This window comes from Impatiens glandulifera, chromosome 8, assembly GCF_907164915.1.
Source record: "Impatiens glandulifera chromosome 8, dImpGla2.1, whole genome shotgun sequence".
Classification (NCBI taxonomy): domain Eukaryota; kingdom Viridiplantae; phylum Streptophyta; class Magnoliopsida; order Ericales; family Balsaminaceae; genus Impatiens; species Impatiens glandulifera.
This window is the reverse complement of record NC_061869.1, coordinates 46,482,410-46,503,537: the sequence shown is the minus strand read 5'-3', so window position 1 is coordinate 46,503,537 and position 21,128 is coordinate 46,482,410. Positions and strand designations below refer to the sequence as shown.

The 21,128-nt window shown below is 32.7% G+C and overlaps 1 protein-coding gene across 1 annotated transcript; it reads left to right on the top strand.

The window, feature by feature from the left end:
* Positions 1–2,315: 2,315 nt before the first annotated feature.
* On the top strand, positions 2,316–5,100 carry LOC124911307 (dicarboxylate transporter 1, chloroplastic-like). Its single transcript, XM_047451775.1, has 2 exons — positions 2,316–3,699; positions 4,471–5,100. Exons 1-2 carry the CDS (start codon positions 2,377–2,379, stop codon positions 4,831–4,833), a joined length of 1,686 nt encoding a protein of 561 aa, XP_047307731.1. The 5' UTR covers positions 2,316–2,376; the 3' UTR covers positions 4,834–5,100.
* The last annotated feature ends 16,028 nt before the right edge of the window (positions 5,101–21,128 follow it).

Here is a 21,128-nt window from a genome sequence, read left to right as displayed (position 1 = left end):
AAAATGTATGTGATTGTAATCGTAACAAACATTAATTTTTAAATAATATTTACACATATTTATATTTATAAGTTAAAAACAAAATAGATGAAAAAAATGGGATTGATTGAATTCCAAAACTAAAGAGTGTACAATTGATGTCCTAGAAAATAAATTAATAAAGGAAAGTATTAAATATTAATATAGTTGTCCACCCATAATCCATGCTATAGACCACAAGAACAAAGTATAATGAAACTTAAAATAATGTAAATTATGCAATCATTAAGAGGAAAATTTTTAAAACTTGAAAATGGTTGATTTCAACTCTTTTGAGAATATCTAGATCTAATAAAATAATATCTTATTATTTAAGTTAGAGACATTATGAAAGATTCATTAAAAGATGAAAGTTACCTATTGTTTTAAATAGTTTTTTGCTTTGTGTTTTGAATTTTCATTAAAAATTTAATAATTAATCGTTATTTAAAATGAGAATATAAAATAATAATGAGAACATGTGAGTAATAAAGAATTTCTTAAATAAATATTTTTATTATTTTGTGAAAGAATAAAAAAAATTAAACATGAATATAAATTGATTCATTACAATTAATTAAAAGATATATCCTCCCCCAATCCATTTGAAGGGTCTCAATGATTTATTTATGTAATTTTATGTTATGATATATTTTTTTTTTTGGATAAAATGTATTATTTTTAGTTTTGTTGTCAAGTTATGTCTCCCCTCTATTATATGTATTATATGTATTTTGACCTTTGGCTCCAAAATGGGGCAAATGATATGCTTGGGGTTGGAACTAAAGATTCATGAAATCCACAACTTTTATATAGAATGCATCTCCTCCTTTCACTCTAGTTAGGTGTCAGATATGATGAACATCTTGTTTTATTGCTCAATAGTCACTCAAATGAGGCCAAAAAGTTTTGTTTTATTTGTTAAGAAAATTGAGAAAAATGAATATTATGTAAATTTGTATGACTCAAATAAAATTTAAATTAAGGGTGTAAATTTGATTAGGCTGTTTGTAAATAAAAAATACAATCAAAAAGTTATTTACATTTAGTGGTTGGTTCAACCATAAACTTAATTTTTCATAAAAAAAAATGTTACTTAATAATAATACAATTGTACACCAATATTTATTTTATTATTTTTAAAAAACAACAATAATAATAATAATAATAAGTTGTATATAAATTAATTTAACATAAATATTTTTTTTTATAAAAAGGAAAAGTACATTTTATTATTATTATATAGTATTTAAATAATTTCAATGGTAAAAATTAACTGAATTTGAAGATATTTATATTTTAAATCTTGTTTTTATAAAGCATATTACATAATATTTTAAATTATAACTTTAATTGAGTTTGTTAGTTAATGTACTAATGCTACAATATTTTGAAATTATTATATATCATTTCATTATTTTTTATTATTAACTCTCAAACACTATTAATAAATAAGCTATGTAGTTTTATTTGTTAATGATAAAAATCTCAATATGGTCGTTATACGACCATTCCCATAAACAGGGACGAATCTATGTAGGGGTTCGGGGTGGGCTTCACCATTCCCATAAACAGGGACGAATCTATGTAGGGCTTCGGTGGGCTGAAGCCCACCCCGATTATTATTATTATTATTATTTTTTTAAGGTAAAAATATGACATTACCCTTAATTTCTTAAATTTTTTATTTAATTATTAAAAAAATGGTAAACTTTACTTTTATATACTTTCTTTTTTCAAAAAAATTTCGTTATTATTTTAAGTCTAATCTAAATTTTTTCAAGTCCACCCAGTTCAAAATTCTGGCCAACCCCAATTCGAAATTCTGGCCCACCACAATTTGAAATTCTGGATCCGTCCATGAGCATAAAGCAACATGCTCAACTATATCATATCATATCATATATAGTTTCATTTCATATATGAAAATGTGGTTAGATTATCATTTAATATTTATAAGTTAAAAAAAAACTAAATAAATTAAATTAAAATATATATCACTAAACCCTTAATTATTCTTTAATTATATCAGTTATTAACTAAAATATTTTTAATTTATTAAAAAAAAAAAAGGTGATTATATATTAATATTCAAATCTAAGATAAGCTAAGCTAGTAGAATAGACTTAAAATTGATAAGAAAAAATGGATACTTATGGCCGTTACTATTACAAAAAAGTAGTATATTCCTTAGATGTTATTGTCCGTCGGATTATTATCCGGACGGTTAAGATTAATCTCTCTAAATTCTTTAATGTCCGCCCGTTGGATTTCCTCATCCATCTTTCTTACCAGAAACTCCATCGTTATAGAAGAGAGAGTGAAGGTCTCACACAGACCTTCTCTCTCTCTGTGTGGATGATGGCGTCCTTCGTTCTTACATCTGCCGTCAATTTAGGGTTCCGGCCACTACCTACTAGCTGCGGAGCCCCCCGTCCTCGTCAATCTGCGTCAACTTTGAATCTCAAATCTAGAAGCAACAGCATTAATGGCTTCGGATTCGTATCATCGAATTTCAAAACGAATAAAGATTTTAATACTCTGATTAAGAATCGAAGAAACTTGATAGTTAAAGCTTCTGCGGCGGCATCATCATCGGTCCCAGCAAAATCGGAGCCACCGCAGCCGTGGCAGGGGGCTTCAATTAAGCCTCTAATTGCATCGATTGCGACCGGAATTATTCTCTGGTTCATTCCTCAGCCAGAAGGAGTGTCGAGGATTGCGTGGCAACTCCTAGCCATTTTCCTGGCCACCATCGTCGGGATCATCACACAACCGCTACCACTCGGCGCGGTGGCTGTCATGGGATTAGGCGCCTGCGTGATTACTAAAACCTTAACGTTCGCAGCTGCTTTCTCCGCATTCGGCGATCCGATTCCCTGGCTTATAGCCCTAGCCTTCTTCTTCGCTAGAGGTTTCATCAAGACCGGTCTCGGTAACCGAATTGCTTACCAGTTCGTGTCTCTATTCGGAAGCACGTCTCTAGGGTTAGGTTATAGCTTGGTGTTTAGCGAAGCTCTTTTAGCTCCGGCGATTCCATCAGTTTCGGCGAGGGCGGGTGGAATTTTCCTTCCTTTGGTGAAATCCTTATGCGTTGCATGTGGAAGCAACGTGGGAGACGGGACGGAACGTAAATTGGGTGCTTGGCTGACATTGACATGTTTCCAGACATCTGTTATTTCGTCGGCGATGTTCTTGACAGCTATGGCGGCGAATCCTCTGAGTGCGAATTTGGCTTTCGGTGCTATTAATCAGACGATCGGATGGATGGATTGGGCAAAGGCAGCGATTGTACCAGGTTTGACGTCGCTGGTGGTGGTGCCGTTGGTTCTTTACTTGGTTTATCCTCCGTCGATAAAGTACAGTCCGGATGCTCCTAAACTTGCACGGGAGAAGCTGGAGACGATGGGGCCGATGTCAAAGAATGAACTTATTATGGCTGCAACTCTGTTACTGACTGTGGGACTTTGGATATTTGGAAGTGTGCTAAATGTGGAAGCTGTAACGGCAGCTATTATGGGTTTATCTGTTCTATTGATAACAGGGGTTGTAACTTGGAAAGAATGCTTATCTGAATCAGTTGCTTGGGATACACTAACATGGTTTGCTGCTCTTATTGCAATGGCTGGATATCTCAACAAGTATGGTCTTATTACCTGGTTTAGCCAAACCATTGTTAAGGTAATCTTCTCATCTTCAAATACAAATAAGATCACATTTTCAAATACAACTTGCTCAAAACATTCAAAAACTGAATTCAGATTCGGATTTGGATCTCTGTCTCACTGAAAAATTGCCAAATGAGTTTTGAGATTCAAATACATTCTGTTTTGTTTGTTTGAATGTGGGTCCAAACTTATTGAATGTTTCTCATTTGGGTCTACAAATTCATATTAAAAAACAAAAAGTCTAGCCAAGATAAGTGATTCATCTGGGACATTGTGGATGGATCACGTTCATTTTTGTGATGGTGAGAGGATTGAGTTCTAACAAGGTAAAAGAGTGAAATGAGAAGATGGGACCTAAAGTTTATCAAAATGCTCAAAACTTGCATGATAAATTGTCTGTTTATCAAAATGGTACATCAAGTTTTCTCATATTTGTAAAATGGGTCAATTTAACAAGTGAAAAAAAAAAGTCAATTTTTTTTTGAAAACTAATATTAATTATATATTTTTTTTGTTATAAGATTTATTGGATCATGATCCAATTTTTTTTGGTGACTCAATTCTTTTATTTTGCAAAAACCACAAAATCTAGATGTGTAGCTAAATGAAATATCAACTTTTTTATTTACTTTTCATCTATTCAATCACATTTTTCATACCAAATAAAATTAAAATCACTCTTATTTTATACTTTTGACAATTCTAAAAAATGACTGATGCAAAATACTAATTTAAAAAAAGGCTGACTAGTGTGATTTGCCTCAATCTTTTTCTCCATTGACAGTTTGTTGGAGGCTTGGGGCTTTCATGGCAGCTATCCTTTGGAATATTAGTCCTCCTTTACTTCTACACACACTATTTCTTCGCAAGTGGAGCTGCACACATCGGAGCCATGTTTACAGCATTTTTGTCTGTTGCAAGCGCTTTAGGCACTCCACCATATTTTGGAGCTCTGGTTCTTGCTTTCTTGTCAAATTTAATGGGAGGTCTCACACATTATGGGATTGGTTCTGCACCCGTGTTCTATGGAGCGAACTATGTTCCTCTTGCCCAATGGTGGGGTTATGGCTTCTTGATCTCTGTTGTTAATATTATCATTTGGCTTGGAGTTGGAGGCTTATGGTGGAAGGTAATTGGTTTATGGTAGTTAATATATATGAAATGATCATCAAATTGTTGATTTTTGGCGGGGTTTAGGCATAGGCAGGCTCTTTTGAATTCATTCATGAAATTGGTGAATTGGGTTCTTTTGTGGTCTATGGTTTAAATCAATGGCCGAGGTGCTTAGAGAAGGAAGGAATGTATTTATGTTGCTAAGTTATTGTTAAAGTGTTTGATTTTTTATTTTATTTTTTTAAATCTTGAATATGCATTTCATGCAAAATAAGATATATTCCCTAACTTGTTAAATCAACTTCATTCTTTGTTAATTTAGGCCTTGATTGATGAAGGGGTTTTTGGGATAAAATTCAGTTGTTATCCCAAAACTCAAACATTTTATCAACCATCAAATTAAATAATTTTATCATTTAAATACCAAAATTACTCTCTAATTTTATCTTCTCTCTCTAAACCACCATTCTCTCACCTACACCATATCTTCTAAAGTCAAAGGACAAATTAGTCTTTAAATTTTAAAAACTAATTTTTTTATACTTCTTATCAAAAAAAAAAGGGTTTTTTGGATAAAATTCAGACAAAATCAAAAAAATTCTTTCCTCAAACAAGGCCTTAGTAATAAGAGAGGAAATAATGATTATATTTTATTTTAAATACAGAGAGAGTCAAGTAGTCCATCTCTATTTTATTGTGAAGTTGGTAAAAATATATAATGTTAAAAAATATGATTTAATTTATTCAACTTAACATAAAATTTGGATCTTGGCAGAGAAAATTGAAAGAATTGAAAGATTTTTCTTTAATTGATTTTGAATTTGGGAGCAGGTGACAGAGTTTTCACTAATTTGATAATTTTAAAAAAAAAATAAGGATATCAATGTTTTTTTTCAAGCATATTGATATTATATTTTTTATATACATATGTATAATTTATTATAAATATTATTTAAATAAATAACTTAATGTTAAACTTTCAAACTATGTTTATAATAAAATTTAAGATAAATTTACTATTCAAATTAATTGATTAATTGAGTATTTTATTAAACAATTGATGCTAAAGAAAAAACTAAGTAAATATTTTTATTAAACAATTAAAGGCCCTAATAATTAAAAATATAATAAAATTAATTAATATTAACTTATAAATACTCAATGTTGTACATTCAATAAAAATTTAAATATACATGAAATCAATTATAAATATTATATACATAATTAAGTTAATAATAATACTAATTAAAAATATTAAATTAAAAAAATACATTAAGAAATGAATAAATTTCACCTCAGTAAAAAATTAGAAAAATAATTATTATTAATTTAGATGGAAATAATTAATGGAATATGAAATTAGTAAAATAAAATAATATAGGGATGATATTAGGGTATATATATATGGAAACAGCTTATAAATTAACTATAGAAGAAATAATAATTAAGAAATTTGAATTTGAATGAGCAGGAGCAGCTATTCACGTGTAACACTGTACACAAAATAATTATGGTACATGAAAGAACTAGAATGAGAGGAAGTGGTTGACTTTATGAATTTATTTGATTTTATATATAATACATATATAATATAAAAAAAATTAAGAAATTCAGAACCTAAACTACTGCAATTCGTCTTTGTAAGACTTCTTTGGGAGCTATCAAGAACTTCTATAATTCATTAATGAACTTCTATAATTCATTAATATGATATTCAAAAGAATTGGAGAAGTTATTTATTAATAATAGGGATTCCCAATATGTATAAATTAAATAATATTCATATGGAATCTTGTTAAACAAACTCAAATACCATAAACTTAGTTCAAAATTTGTCCTTCTTAAAATTTTAAAAATATATATATATATATATATATATATATATATATATATATATATTCATTTAGTTTTAAAATTTGAAATTAAATAATTTTTTATTAAATGTGAAACAAAAATAAAAATTAAACTCTTTTCAAATTCAATTTATCAAAATACTTCTAAAATATATATATTCGAAACCCAAGCCCGACCTCATTTAGTCGTTCCATTAGTAATTTAAATTTATATTTTTCGCTCTTTTATTTTTATCCGTCCTCATCATCCACTACAAGGAGAAAGAGTATTTGCGACATAATTTATTGACAGAATTTCTGATGAATATATATTTTGTGACGTTTTTTCCATCCAAATAATATTTCAGCAAATATGTGTCGCTAATATTCCCGACGGATGAATATTGAGTCAGAAAGTTTTTCGACGAATTTTCCACTATATTTATTTTTGTACATTTTTTCAAATGATATTGTTGAGTCGAAAAATATTGACGACGAGATTTTCGACTGTTTATGATGAAAATGTCAACGAAATTTTCTACGTAAAGATTAATTTTACATTTATTCATCTCAATTTATTTATAGAAATATTCGTCGCAAATATTATTTTCTTTAATATTTTATAATTTTATTTATTTTACCTAATATTTTTTTATTATATTTAAATAGATTACATTAAAACTAAATATAAAACAAAATAGCATAATTCATCTTCTATTATCACAAAATAACATCACCAATCATCCATTGTCACAAAATACATCACCAATTATCTATTATCACAAAATACATTCAAATTAAACTAATAATAATACTAACACAATTCATAAACGCATTGATCTTTAAACACCAAGTATTTCAACACAATTCAACATCCTTCAAGTAATATCCTTCCAGCCAATATCAAAAAATTCAAAATTAATTATAAAAACTTTTATATTATCAAAATTTAATTAGTAAAATTGAAATACATTGCCATTGTTTCATTCATTTGGGCCCGCATAACTTCTTGTCCTCTTAGAAGACCAGCAATTACAGCATAAGATTAATCTTTTCTTCCTCTTTTTTCCTTCTTTCCTTAATTAATTCTTCATTTTTTTTTTCATTTCTTCTTTTCGCTCTTCATCATTTTTCTTCAATTCTTGTATTGTATCTTCTAATTTAGCAATTTTTTTTTTGAAATTTGTAAAGACGAAGATTCTTGATTCGTCATATAGAAGTTTTCCCCCGTGCCCATGCCAAATATTCTTCCTTTTTTAGGTCCACACACAACTATGACTCATAATTCTTCGCTTGTTATTTTGTTAGATTCGCCACAACTATCATTAATTTCGTTAAGCTCCACAAACTTTTCCTAAAAAGATATACACATACAAATAATATTATTCAAAACAAATGTAATAATTTTAAAAAATAATTTGTAACTGATATATATATATATATATATATATATATATATATATATATATATATATATATATAAATAAGTAATTTATACCGCTGCTTTGGCAGCTCGTGGTCCACTCCAGCTGCCATTTTTTTCCTGATATTTACGCATGAAAGACTCTATTACCGTTGGTGACCTCCCTAACTCCACTCTAGCTGCCATTTTTTTTCCTGATAGTTAATTCAAAAAAATATTACTCATTAAAAATATTAACAAACTCACAAGTCGTCTTTTATGTGCTTAAATACTTATCTAGCCTCTGCAATATATGGATCCCATAGATTCCTCAGAATTCGCTTTCCGACTTGTTTTTGCTTTCGTACTTTTAGACTCATATTCAGGAGTTGCGAAAGTAGTTTGCATTTTTTCCCAACTATGGCCGGAAACGAACCATGGTTTTTTATTACATCGTTTAACATGGTATACAAGATTTTCAATTATTTCACCTCCTTTTATATTGATGCGGACCTCCTTGTCAACAAGACATTATTATTCTATTTAATATCCTTGTAACATCCGGTAGAAAGCTATCAAAAGTATTAAAGTTAAAAACTATTAGATTTGAATAAAGACAATAAAGTTTAATCAATGGAGAAAAAATTATCTATATAATCTATCTATATTTAAAATTTATAAAGATGTGAAACATTTACTTAAAACCGTCAGGTTAAATTTCCAAATTTCCATGATACAACTTCTATATCTTATTCTATATCTTGTGTGTTCTTTTCAGACATGATCTTAATGAAAAAATATAAGTTAACATGACGGTGAATGTAAAATTTTGGAGCTATAGATTGTAAATGAATACACTTTTTGGGGTGTTGTGTAACTTACCTTGAAGGATAAAATTTTCTATTGGTTTTCTTAATTTGCAGTAAAATGAATACAGAAGGGGAAATTGAAATTTCTCAAACCATTATTACTTACCTGTAAGTTTTTATTTTATGATTCTTCTTATATGTTGAATAAGAGAAGGGGAAATTGTTCAAACCATTATTACAAACCAGTATTATGAATATCAAATGAAATCAATAACAAAAAAATGGGCACAATCAAACAAAGTTAAGATCAACAAGGAGATTTGTCATAAATAGATGAACATGATTTTCTTGACAGCCTATAAATATATATACACAAATATATTATTACTTTTTTTTAAAGCTACCTCAAGAAAATGTGCCAAGCACAGAAAGAATGGTGCAGATATGGGAATGCAATAATGGTGGAGAACACACTATCAATAAGGGGAAACAATGTTAAACTAACCAGGATAGGTCAAGTGACAAATGTCTCACCTACAAAATCAATAAGGGAAGCAATATTAAATTAATGGTGTAGATATGGGAATACAATATTAGTGGTGGAGAAAACAGAAAGAGGATAAAAGAAGCAGATGCACATAGCTAGCGATGAAGATGATAGCACAACAAAGACAATGAAGAGGAACATGATAATGTCCCTTCTAGGACTAGATTGTTCCTTGCACGAAAGCCTTTGACAAAAAATCGAAGGAGAACAAAATCCTAAAATGTAGAATATACATTTCATAAACTTTTTATAAACCTGAATGTTCTTAGCAAGTTGATGTTGAAACATATAGAAAAACACTTGCAAAAGATGATTTACAACCTAATATGTCTACATCCCACCTACAACCTAACAATCCCTAACTCCTGAATCTATTCATTTAATCATCTTAGAACAACTACTCATTTAGAGCTTTCAGTGGAGTAAGTATAATCCAGTCCATACAAAGAAGGAGACTAACCAGAGCAACCGCAACAAGTATCAACGCTTTCTCCTCGATTTTCTTTTCAGTTTTGATCGAGCAATAGAGAAGCGTAGACTGTATACAAAGGAAAGACGATTGAGAATAGATAGAGGCTAGAAATTAACTTTCGAGATTATCACGAGCTCTTACGTTCCCTAAAATGGCGATACCTGTTGGGTTTTGCAACAGCAAAACTATGGATCTTCTTAGAAATCAAAACCTGTAGCAAATCAGATTCCAAATCGTCTATGTCGATAAACAGATTACCAAGAACTGAAATAGCACAAAGCAATAAACGACAACACAATATACATGGTTCGGTCAAAATCGACCTACGTCCACGGGAGGGATAAGTTTCACTAAATCAAACAAATGTCAATAGTAGAAACTTACATGCCCTGCTCTCAAATGAAAGAAGTGATTACACTAAGAATGATTGGACCACTCCACAATCAAAATCTCCCCCAATCTCTCACTCTGGATCAGCCAAAGAACAAGAAGAAAAAGGAAACCAGAAAACCCTAGATCTGTAATTCACTCTCTCTCTATTTGCTCTTTTATGAGAAAAATACCCAAAAAAAAGTATTTATACTCTAACCCGTTTTCATAAGAGAAAACCCTGACCCGTTTACCCGGAATTTAAAACCCGCCCGCAATGGCAAGGAACACCAACAATTCTCCCCCTTCCGAGCCATGGGAGAATGTTGCTATAAACATTCATCATCGTGACGCTTCTGCCAGAACCATTCTGACTTTGGCACAATATATCTCATGCTTTCCTCTTGGCAAGCCCTTTGTCATCATATCTGACCCGTTCTCATCTGTGTGCACTTTCTCCAAGTATAACTCCTTCTTCTCGAGCACTTCACGGATCCAATGGTACCTTCTTTGGATGTGTTTTGAACGTGAATAGAAACTTGGATTCTTGCTCACATGTATAGCACTCTGTGAGTCACTAAACACCACAAACCTGTGTTGTGCAATGCCAATTTCTTTCAACAATTCTTTCATCCATCTCATTTCTTTACAACATTCAGTAATGGCAATATATTCAGCTTCTGTAGTAGACAAAGCAACACATTTCTGTAGACGAGACTGCCATGATATAGCTCCTCCTCCAAAAGTAAACAAATACCCTGAAGTTGATCTCATTGTGTCAATATCACCACTCATATCTGAATCAGAAAACCCTTCAACATGTGACTTTCCAGTACCATAACACAAAGCGTATTTGGATGTCCCTTGAAGATATCTCATTAGCCACTTAACCACTTCCTAGTGTGTCTTACCAGGATTTGAAAGAAAACGACTAAGTACTCCAAACGCATGAGCTATATCCGGTCTTGTACAGACCATTGCATACATCAGACTGCCTATTGCTAAAGCATATGGAACACTGCAAATTTCTTGTCTTTCCTCTTCATCCTTGGGAGACATTGTCTTGTTTATTTTCAAGTGTGTAGCCAATGGACAAGCAACTGGCTTTGCCTTGTCCATACAGAATCGTTTTAGAATCTTCTTAATATATCTCTCTTGAGATAACCATAGCCTTTTCTTCACCCGATCACGAATGACCTGCATTCCAAGAATTTGTCTTGCTTGACCCAAGTCTTTCATCTCAAAAGACTTAGCCAAATCCTTTTTCAACTTGGCAATCTTGAGCTTGTCTCTCCTAACAATGAGCATGTCATCAACATATAGGAGAAGTATAATAAAATCATTAGAAGCAAACTTTTGCACAAAGACATAGTGATCTGTAGACATTTTCATGTACCCATGGATGGTCATGAACGACTCAAACTTAAGATATCACTGCCTTGGTGCTTGCTTCAAACCGTACAGACTTTTGACAAGTTTGCACACATTGCTTTCCTCACCTTTCTTATTATAACCTTCAAGTTGCTCCATATAAACATCTTCATCCAAATCACCATGGAGAAATGCAGTCTTGACATCAAGTTGTTCAACCTCAAGATCCATACAAGCAGCTAGACTTAACACCACCCTGATAGAAGTCATCTTTACTACCGGTGAGAAAATCTCATCATAATCGATTCCATGCCTTTGGCCAAAACCTTTGACAACCAGCCTAGCCTTGTATCTTGTCTTGCTATCATCACCTTCTTGCTTGATCTTGTACACCCATTTATTTTGTAATACTTTTTTATTCTCTGGTCTTTCAACTAGATCATATGTGCCATTTTTCAGCAATGACTTCATCTCTTCATCCATGGAAGCTAGCCATTCTTTCTTATGAGCATCCTCAAGAGCCTCCTTATAGCATATAGGCTTCCCACAATCAGTTAGAAGAACATACTCTGTAGCAGGATACTTAGAACTTGATCTTTTCTCCCTAGTAGACCTCCGAAGTATCTCTGTTTGTTGATTCTGTTGATTTCCATCTTCTTGTTGAACTTCAAAATCAACCTCAACATTATCACCAAGATCAGTTTCAGTATTAGTATCATTTCCATGGCCTACAGCTTGACCCTGAGTAACATCATCATCACTATCTGAGTCTGAAGCTACATGTGGCCTTGTCTCCTCAACATCATGAGACAACTCAAGACCAGAAAGGTCACGTATGTATGCATCAAGCTTTTCACCATCTTCAAAATTCTCAATAGTCTGATCTTCAAGGAATATCACATCCCGGCTTCTCAAAACCTTCTTATCAACTGAGTCATAACACCTGTATCCCCACTTTTCATCACCATACCCCAAAAATATGCATTGTCTAGTTTTTGCATTTAGCTTAGACCTCTCATCTTTTGGAACATGCACAAAAGCTCTACAACCAAAAACACGTAAATTGTCATAATTAACATCTTTACCTGACCAGACGCTTTCTGCACACTTATTATTCAATGGCTTGGAGGGAGAATGGTTGATCACATACACTGTAGTGCTCATGGCTTCAGCCCAGAAATGCTTAGCCAACCTGGCATGGGAGAGCATACTCCTCATCCGTTCCAACATTGTTCTGTTCATCCTCTCTGCCATACCATTTTGTTGTGGAGTCTTGGGCACAGTCTGTTCATGTCGAATACCCTACTCTTTGCAATAATCATCAAATGAGCCTATGTACTCTCCCCCATTATCTGACCGCACCCTCATCAGTTTTCTTCCTGTCTCTCTTTCAAATAGCTTGTGAAAGACCTCAAACCTTACTGTAACCTCGTCCTTGGACTTTATAGCATAAGCCCAAACCTTCCTAGATGCATCGTCTATGAAGGTTACAAAATAGGAAGCACCGCCTATGGATTTAATCTTCATAGGACCACAAACATCTGTATGGACCAATTCAAGGACATTCTTTTTCAGTTCAACTTTTGACTTACTGAAGGAGATTCTGTTCTGCTTACCCTTCAAGCAATGCTCACAATTTTCAAGATGAGCATCCTTGAGATTCAGAAACTCATTCCTCTTGATCAAAACATTCAGCCCCTTTTCACTAATGTGACCTAATCTCTTGTGCAACAACTCAGAGGATGACTCCATTAAAACAGAATATGCCGCATCATAGACAATTTTCAAATTTGTCTTGTATAAGGAACAACATTTCTTACCTCGTGCAATAACCAATGAACCCTTGCTTAGTTTCCATGCTCCACCACTGAAAACATTATGGTATCCTCCATCATCGAGCTTACCTGCTGAAATCAAATTCATTCTCAAATCAGGAACATGTCTTACATCTCTCAATGTCAGGAAGCAGCCCATGTTTGTCTCAATTCTAACATCACACAGACCAACTATCTTGGACACACCACTGTTACCCATGCAAACCTCACCATAATCACCAGCTTTGTAGGACTGGAAGTAACCTTTGTGTGAGTTATATGGAATGAGGCACCTGTGTCAACAATCCATGCTGTTTCATTTGAAGATGTGCTAAGACAAGAGTCTAGACAGTTAGAAGCATATGTCAGTTCACCATCTGAAGCATAAATAGATGTATCTGCACTCTGTTCTTTCTTTTATCTGGGCTTCACTGTACCCTTCGCTTTATCATTTTTAAATTTCCAGCACTCATTTTTCCAGTGACCCATTTTGCCACAGTAATGGAAAGCACCATCCTTCTTTGTAGCTCTAGACTTGCTTCTAGACTTTCCCCTGCTCGAACCACTTCTATTATCTTTTGATCTTCCTCTATCAGCCACCAACATATCAGACTTAGAGGGTTTATCCTCCTTTCGATTCTCCTCATCAAGTAAGGAACTGGTGACAAATGCCATGTTGACTTTTACCATTTGGTGCAGAGTTGCTGAGAGTGATAATAAGTGTCTCCCAACTTGCAGGCAAAGATCCAAGGACTAAAAGTGCTTGCACCTCATCATCAAAGTTTATCTTCATACTACTCAGCAGATTCAAAATATTTTGAAATTCATTCAAGTGCTCAGCAATTGATTTATTATCAATGTACTTCAGATTCACCAGCCTTCGTACAAGTGCTGCTTTATTCCCTGCTGACCTCCTAGCATAGAGAGCTTCAAGTTTGCTCCACACACCATACGCTGTAGTCTCATTCTCAACATGGTGCACAACATTTACACCAACCCATGAACGAATAAAGTTGTAGGCCTTTCTATCTATCTTTTTTCAATCAGCCTCTTTTGTAGTCTCAGGTCTAACACCCTCATTTTCAATTGCTTCATTCAAATCATCTGAAATTAACAGATCACTGATCATCAGTTTCCATTGCTTGTAGTTTGTACCATTCAGACTCACTATATCAGATCTAGATTTCCCCATTATTACTGCCTTAACAACTGACAAAAACACCAGCAAAGAAACCAGTTGATCTCTTCTATGAATTTCGCCATATAACCAGCAGAGCACTATGCCCCAATGTTAAAACAGACAACCAATTAATACTGCTCTGATACCACTGTTGGGTTTTGCAACAGCAAAACTATGGATCTTCTTAGAAATCAAAACCTGTAGCAAATCAGATTCCAAATCGTCTATGACGATAAACAGATTACCAAGAACTGAAATAGCACAAATCAATAAACGACAACACAATATACGTGGTTCGGTCAAAATCGACCTACGTCCACGGGAGGAATAAGTTTCACTAAATCAAACAAATGTCAATAGTAGAAACTTACATGCCCTGCTCTCAAATGAAAGAAGTGATTACACTAGCAATGATTGGACTACTCCACAATCAAAAGCTCCCCCAATCTCTCACTCTGGATCAGCCAAAGAACAAGAAGAAGAAGGAAACCAAAAAACCCTAGATCTGTAATTCACTCTCTCTCTATTTGCTCTGTTATGAGAAAAATACCAAAAAAAAGTATTTATACTCTAACCCGTTTTCATAAGAGAAAACCCTGACCCGTTTACCCGGAATTTAAAACCCGCCCGCAATGGCAAGGAACACCAACAATAGCAACAATGGCGATTGAGAACGTAAAGTTAGCGAAGAAATGGAGATTTAGAGTTTATCTGGTTTTTACTCTCCAAAGCAATGGAGCTGATCTCCCGCGCAGAGAGAGACAAAAATGACAAAGCAAGGAAAAAAAGTCTAATACTATTTAGAGTTTCTATGTTCTTTTCGACGACCCATGTAATTTAATTTGATTTTAATTAAATTTATAATATTTATAAATTAATTAATTATATATATAATTTATTAAATTATTTTATTATAATTTATAAATTTATTATATAAATAATGATTTTTTTTTAAAAAAAAAATAAATTTTACGGCTATGATTTTCTACATAATCTACTACGGTTATGAGTTTCTACGGAATTTGTCACGGTTATGAGTTTCTACAGAATATGCCACGGCTATGAGTTTTTACGGAATCTGCTCAGTTTTTCTACGGCATTTACGACGATGATAGTTCAGTATTATAATAATATGAAATTTATATATATATAATAATGCTTAAGAAATAAAATTGGAGGTGGTATGTACGCGCTCTCCACGTTCATCCAGGTATTTTGCAAATCTCGCGGGTCTTAGGAGCTCCGAATATATATGGTCACTGTCTTCTTTTTGAGTTTTTGGTTAGGGAATCGTGAAGAGAACCGTCCGGTTATAGAAGATCTCCTATACTTCTTAATATAACAGCAAAAGATTCACACATAACCTGTTCATACAAGCTTTTGGTGAGGGAATCGTGAAGAGGAATCCGTTGTCCTTCCTCAAAGATCTCCCAGACTTCTTAACAGAGCAGCCAAAGATCCACAGATCTCCAATAATGAGGTTCATCCAAAAACTCCACTTCTTAAGCACGTACATCTCTTTGTAATTTCGACTTTAAGTAGAAAACAACATTATCTAATTTTAAAATTTGGTAGAAACACCAAATTATGTTCATATTACTACATTCTTCCGATGGGTGATTCAGTTGTTACATTATATATTCTATTAAGCTCACAATCATAAGAAATCCATATTTTCTATGACTTCTCGATGTCAAAAGACAAATCGTCTTTGGTCAATCTACACAGGGTGATGGAGTACGAGGTGAATGAAGTAGAAAAATTATTTCTAACCAGTTTGATTTAATGCTAGAACTAGTTTTTTCTACATAATAGTTTATTTTATTTGGTTCAGTCTGTGGGTTTTTCTGCTGCTCCTCTGTTTGTTATTGCTGGAATCTGGTTTGTTGGATTTGGCTTCTTCTTGCTTCTCTTCTGCGTTTGTTGCTGCTGCTGGCGAACAAATTATGATTATTCTCAAACTGCATACACAGCTTCTCTTATTTTCCTCTTACTCTTCAGCCTTGCTGCAATTATTGGCTGTGTCATTTTATATATCGGGCAAGGAAAGTTTCATGACAGTACTTGGATTATGTTCTCAATCAGGCTGGATTTACGGTTGATAATCTCAGAAATGTATCGAATTATCTAGCTTCTGCTAAGAAAGTAGGAGTGAATCAAGTGGTTTTGCCTTCGGATGTTCAAAACAACATCGATGATGCTAATGCAAAGATTGTTTTTGCTGCGAATACTCTTCAAAATGTGACTGTAAAGAACAAGGATAATATCGACAAAGTTTTAGACGAAGTGTGAGTGAAATATAAAAAAAATGCCTTCTCACCTTATCTTAAAGAAGATCCAGATATATGAAAAGTATCTGAAAGTTCAAGCGAGGAATAGACATTGGATCAACATCCGGATGAGCCTAATTGTGAGTACTCTTTTAATCCTTTCACTTGCCTCATTATATGATTTCTCTATTTTTCTTTTATTTGAATTCCCCTAAAATTTCACCTCCTTGTACATTTGAAAAGTTTCTCAACATGAAGGAATGAATTATTAAGCTGGTCCTTCAATATTTAGGCTTCATCTTGACACAATTTGATGTTGTATTCTTGTGCAGATGTGAATATAACAATACCACCTTCTATGCACCTGGTCAAGAGAATCTATGATATTACAAGTTATGAAGTATGATGACAGTCTAAATGTTGTTTGATATGTACACATAATTATTTGTTAGTGTTAATTCACTATTCCATTTATTATATCACATGCAGGCTCCCTATTATGATCTGAGGACAAATCTTAGATATGTGAATACAAATGTGTTCAACAAGCAGATAAGAGCGCTTCCTAATGAGTATGTTCATTAAGAAAAAGAGTGATGAATCAACCAGAATTGATTCTGAGGTAACTTCTCTCGCTTCTTCAGCAGAAAAAGACATAGACAAGAGGAAGAAGAGTCCTCGTGAAGCAAATAAGAGAAAAGGGAAATGTCTAGTCTCTTTGGAAGATGTGGAGAGAGGTCAAATGACTCAAATGATGGATAAAATACTATTACATCTCTTTGTAATTCAGAGTTTAAGCTGAAAATATAAGCATTATGTGCTTTTAAAATTTGGTAGCAACAACATATTGTGTTCCATTTTAATACTTTCTTACGAGGGGAGATTTACGTTAATTATATTATATTAATCTCACACTCATAAGAAATTCATATTTTCTATAACTTTTCGATGTCAAAAGACAAATCGTCTTTGGTCAATCTACACAGGGTGATGAACTACGAAGTAAACGAAGCAGAAAGTGTGTTGCCTTTTCACTTTAGCTTCAAGAAGATTCAGATATATGAAAAGTATACGAAAAGTCAAGAGAGATATAGACACTGGATCAACATCCGGCACTTTTAATCCTCTCAGTTGCCTCATTATAGGATTTCTCTTTTTTTCCTTTATTTGAATTCCCCTAAAATTTCAACCCCGGGTACATTTGAAAAGTTTCTCAACATGAAGGAATGCATTATTAAGCCGATTCTTCAATATTTAGGCTCCATCTTGATACAATTTGTTGTTGTATTCTTGGAAAGATGTGAATATAACACCACCACCTTCTATGCACCTGGCTAAGAGAATCTGTGATATTACTAGTTATGAGGTATAATGACAGTCTGAATGTTGTTTGATAAGTATACATGATTATTTGTTAGTGTTAATTCAGTATTCCATTTATTATGACATGCACAACTTCCTATTATATTCCGAGGACAAACCTTAAAATTTGCGAATAAAAATGTGTTCAAGCAGATAAGAGTGCTTCCTACTGAGTATGTTCATGTAAGGAAAAGGGTGATGAATCAACCAAAATTGATTCTGAGAGGACTTCTCTCGCTTCTTTAGCAGACAAAGACATATACAAGAGGAAGAAGAGTCCTCGCGAAGCAAATAAGAGAAAAAGGGAAATGTTTGGACTCTTTGACAGTTGTGGTAAGAGGTTGTCAAATGACTCAAATGATGGATAAGATACTAATATGAAGTTAGAAAAACAATTGGGGTTAAAAGGAAAAAGAATGAAGTGAAGGAAAGTCATTGGGTGATTGAGTTGTGGACAGATGACTAGGCGCATGCATTGTGTAGAGAGCTTATTTTTCCATGAAGCCTACACCACATTTCTGGAAGAAGGTTGCTAAGTTGGTATTTTTCTCTTTTTGTACTTTTTTTGTTTGATAAATTGAAATGAAGTTTACACCCCATTTCTGGTAAAAGGCTGCTAAGCTGGTAATTTTCTCTTCCTTACACTTTTTTTGTTTGATAAATTGAAATGAAGCATTGACTACCGAATTTTAACTACTGAATGAGTTAAAAGTATTTTGAAAAAATAAATGATAATAGATATATACATTTTAAGCACCGAATGAGTTAAAAGGGAAATATATTTAGTAAGAATTCAATGGATGTATTATATATATATATATATGAACTGCAAGATGAAAGAAATAATAAGGCGACAACAAGTTTGAAAATCAGTCTCTAACTATTTATTGAAAGACGTTGATGAGTTTGTGGACTGGGCAAACTCAGAATCCCGCTGTCTCTTGAAGTTGGTAAGAACACTTTTTCTTTTGTTTTGAATATGATGATCAGATTTTGGATAAAATTGTTTCTCTGATTTTTGTTGCTGAATTCAAATTGTACACCATATCATGATAAAGAGGCAAATATTTATTTTTCTTTCTCAAAGTAATAATTAGTTTCATATAAAATAAGGAAATACTTACATGTGCATGTTCAAATAGATAATTATCATCTTCGATATCTTGACTCCGATCTTCATTATTATTATTATCAAACTCATCAATTATTTTATCATCATGAGCACCATTAGGATCACACAATTGTGCAATTTTATAAATTGGAATGTCAAATGAACCATCATTTCATCTTGTTGGTATGCTTTTTCGGTCCAACGCTCCTCAACTTTAGTTCTAGCCTTTTCTTTGCAAACAGCCCATCCGTGTGTTATCTTTTTTATTACTCGGATAAGGAGAGTAATACACCTGAACTGCTTGTTGCGCTAATATAAATGGTTCATATTTATTGTACGGCTGCATTTGATTTATATCAACTAATTTATACTTTTTTTATGAACATTGACTCCTCTAATAGGGTGAAACCAAGAACATTTAAATATCACTATACGAAGATACAAGCCTATGTACTCCAATTCAATAATTTCATCTAAAAAAACATAATAATCATGATCAGAATGCACCCATACTTCACTGTTCATTGTAGATTTATTTGATCCATATTCTCGAGTGTGCCAAACAAATCTATTAATGAAATACATAGGCCAACTCGTTGATGGAGTATTGGGGCTCCATGCAAAGTTATAAAGCAACCCTTTTTTGGCAACAAGAATAGGATCACTAAGAATCTGAAATTGGATAATGAATGATTTTTTTAATATCTTATAATAATTAATGATGAGAGCTTTATTTTAAATTAATACATGTGAAGAAAACCATTTAGCAAAATTATCGATAACAACACGATCCAATTGAGTTGCATGCATTCCTTCAAGTGAATTACAATATCTCCTATAAATCAGCATTTATAATATTATATTATGTACGTTTATAAAAAAAATAGTAATAATTAGTAACAATATAACGGACTTACTTGTAATACGAATCCACTTCAGGACAATTTAACAGAACATATGTATGTGCTGCTCGAAGTTCATCATCATTTAAATTTCAAGGCTTAGAACTACTACTTGGGCGTCCAAGGTAATTAAATATAGAATGTGCAGGGACAAAACTATTAATTGGACCTTCTGTGTTCCTTTGCGGTCTTTTTCTTTTTGAATTCACGTGTGGTTCAAAAAAATGTGACGCAAATGTGTATATTTCTTCAACAAGATAAGCATTGCAAATAGAGGCTTCCACTTTCGATTTGTTTTTCACTTTCTTCTTTAAATGATGTAAAAACCTAAAAAATTATCATGTTATTAAGAAATCATAAATAATATATAGTGAAATAAAATATATTGTGTACCTTTCAAATGGATACATCCATCTGTAATGAACGAGACCTCCAACTTTAGCTTCATAAGGAAGATGCTCCATTGAGTCAAAAAATGATGGAGGAAATATTATTTCAAGGTTGCAAAGAATTACTAGAATATCAACTTCTATTATTTCAATATTTGAAATACTCAATGTTGTTGAGCAAATTTCATGAAAAAACTTACTCAAATCTGTCAACACGCCCCACACATAATTTGGCAATAATTTTTTGAAAGCAATTGAAATTAATCGTTCCATAAAGATATGACAATCATGGCTCTTCAATCCACTCAACTTGCATCCATTAAAATTAATACATCTTGCAATGTTTGACACGTAACCATCAGGAAGTTTTAGACTTTTAAGCCATTCAAGTACTATTAAATTTTCTTCTTTGGTTAACGTATAAATAGATTTAGGCTTCGGACCATTACTACCGGGATGCACATGCAACGAGGGATGATTACAATGTAGAAACAAGTCT

Bases quoted from the DNA above. Each gene is read 5' to 3' on its own strand.
- LOC124911307 (XM_047451775.1), top strand. From the start codon at position 2,377: ATGATGGCGTCCTTCGTTCTTACATCTGCCGTCAATTTAGGGTTCCGG. The intron at 3,700-4,470 runs GTAATCTTCTCA...CTCCATTGACAG, and splicing joins TTAGCCAAACCATTGTTAAG to TTTGTTGGAGGCTTGGGGCT.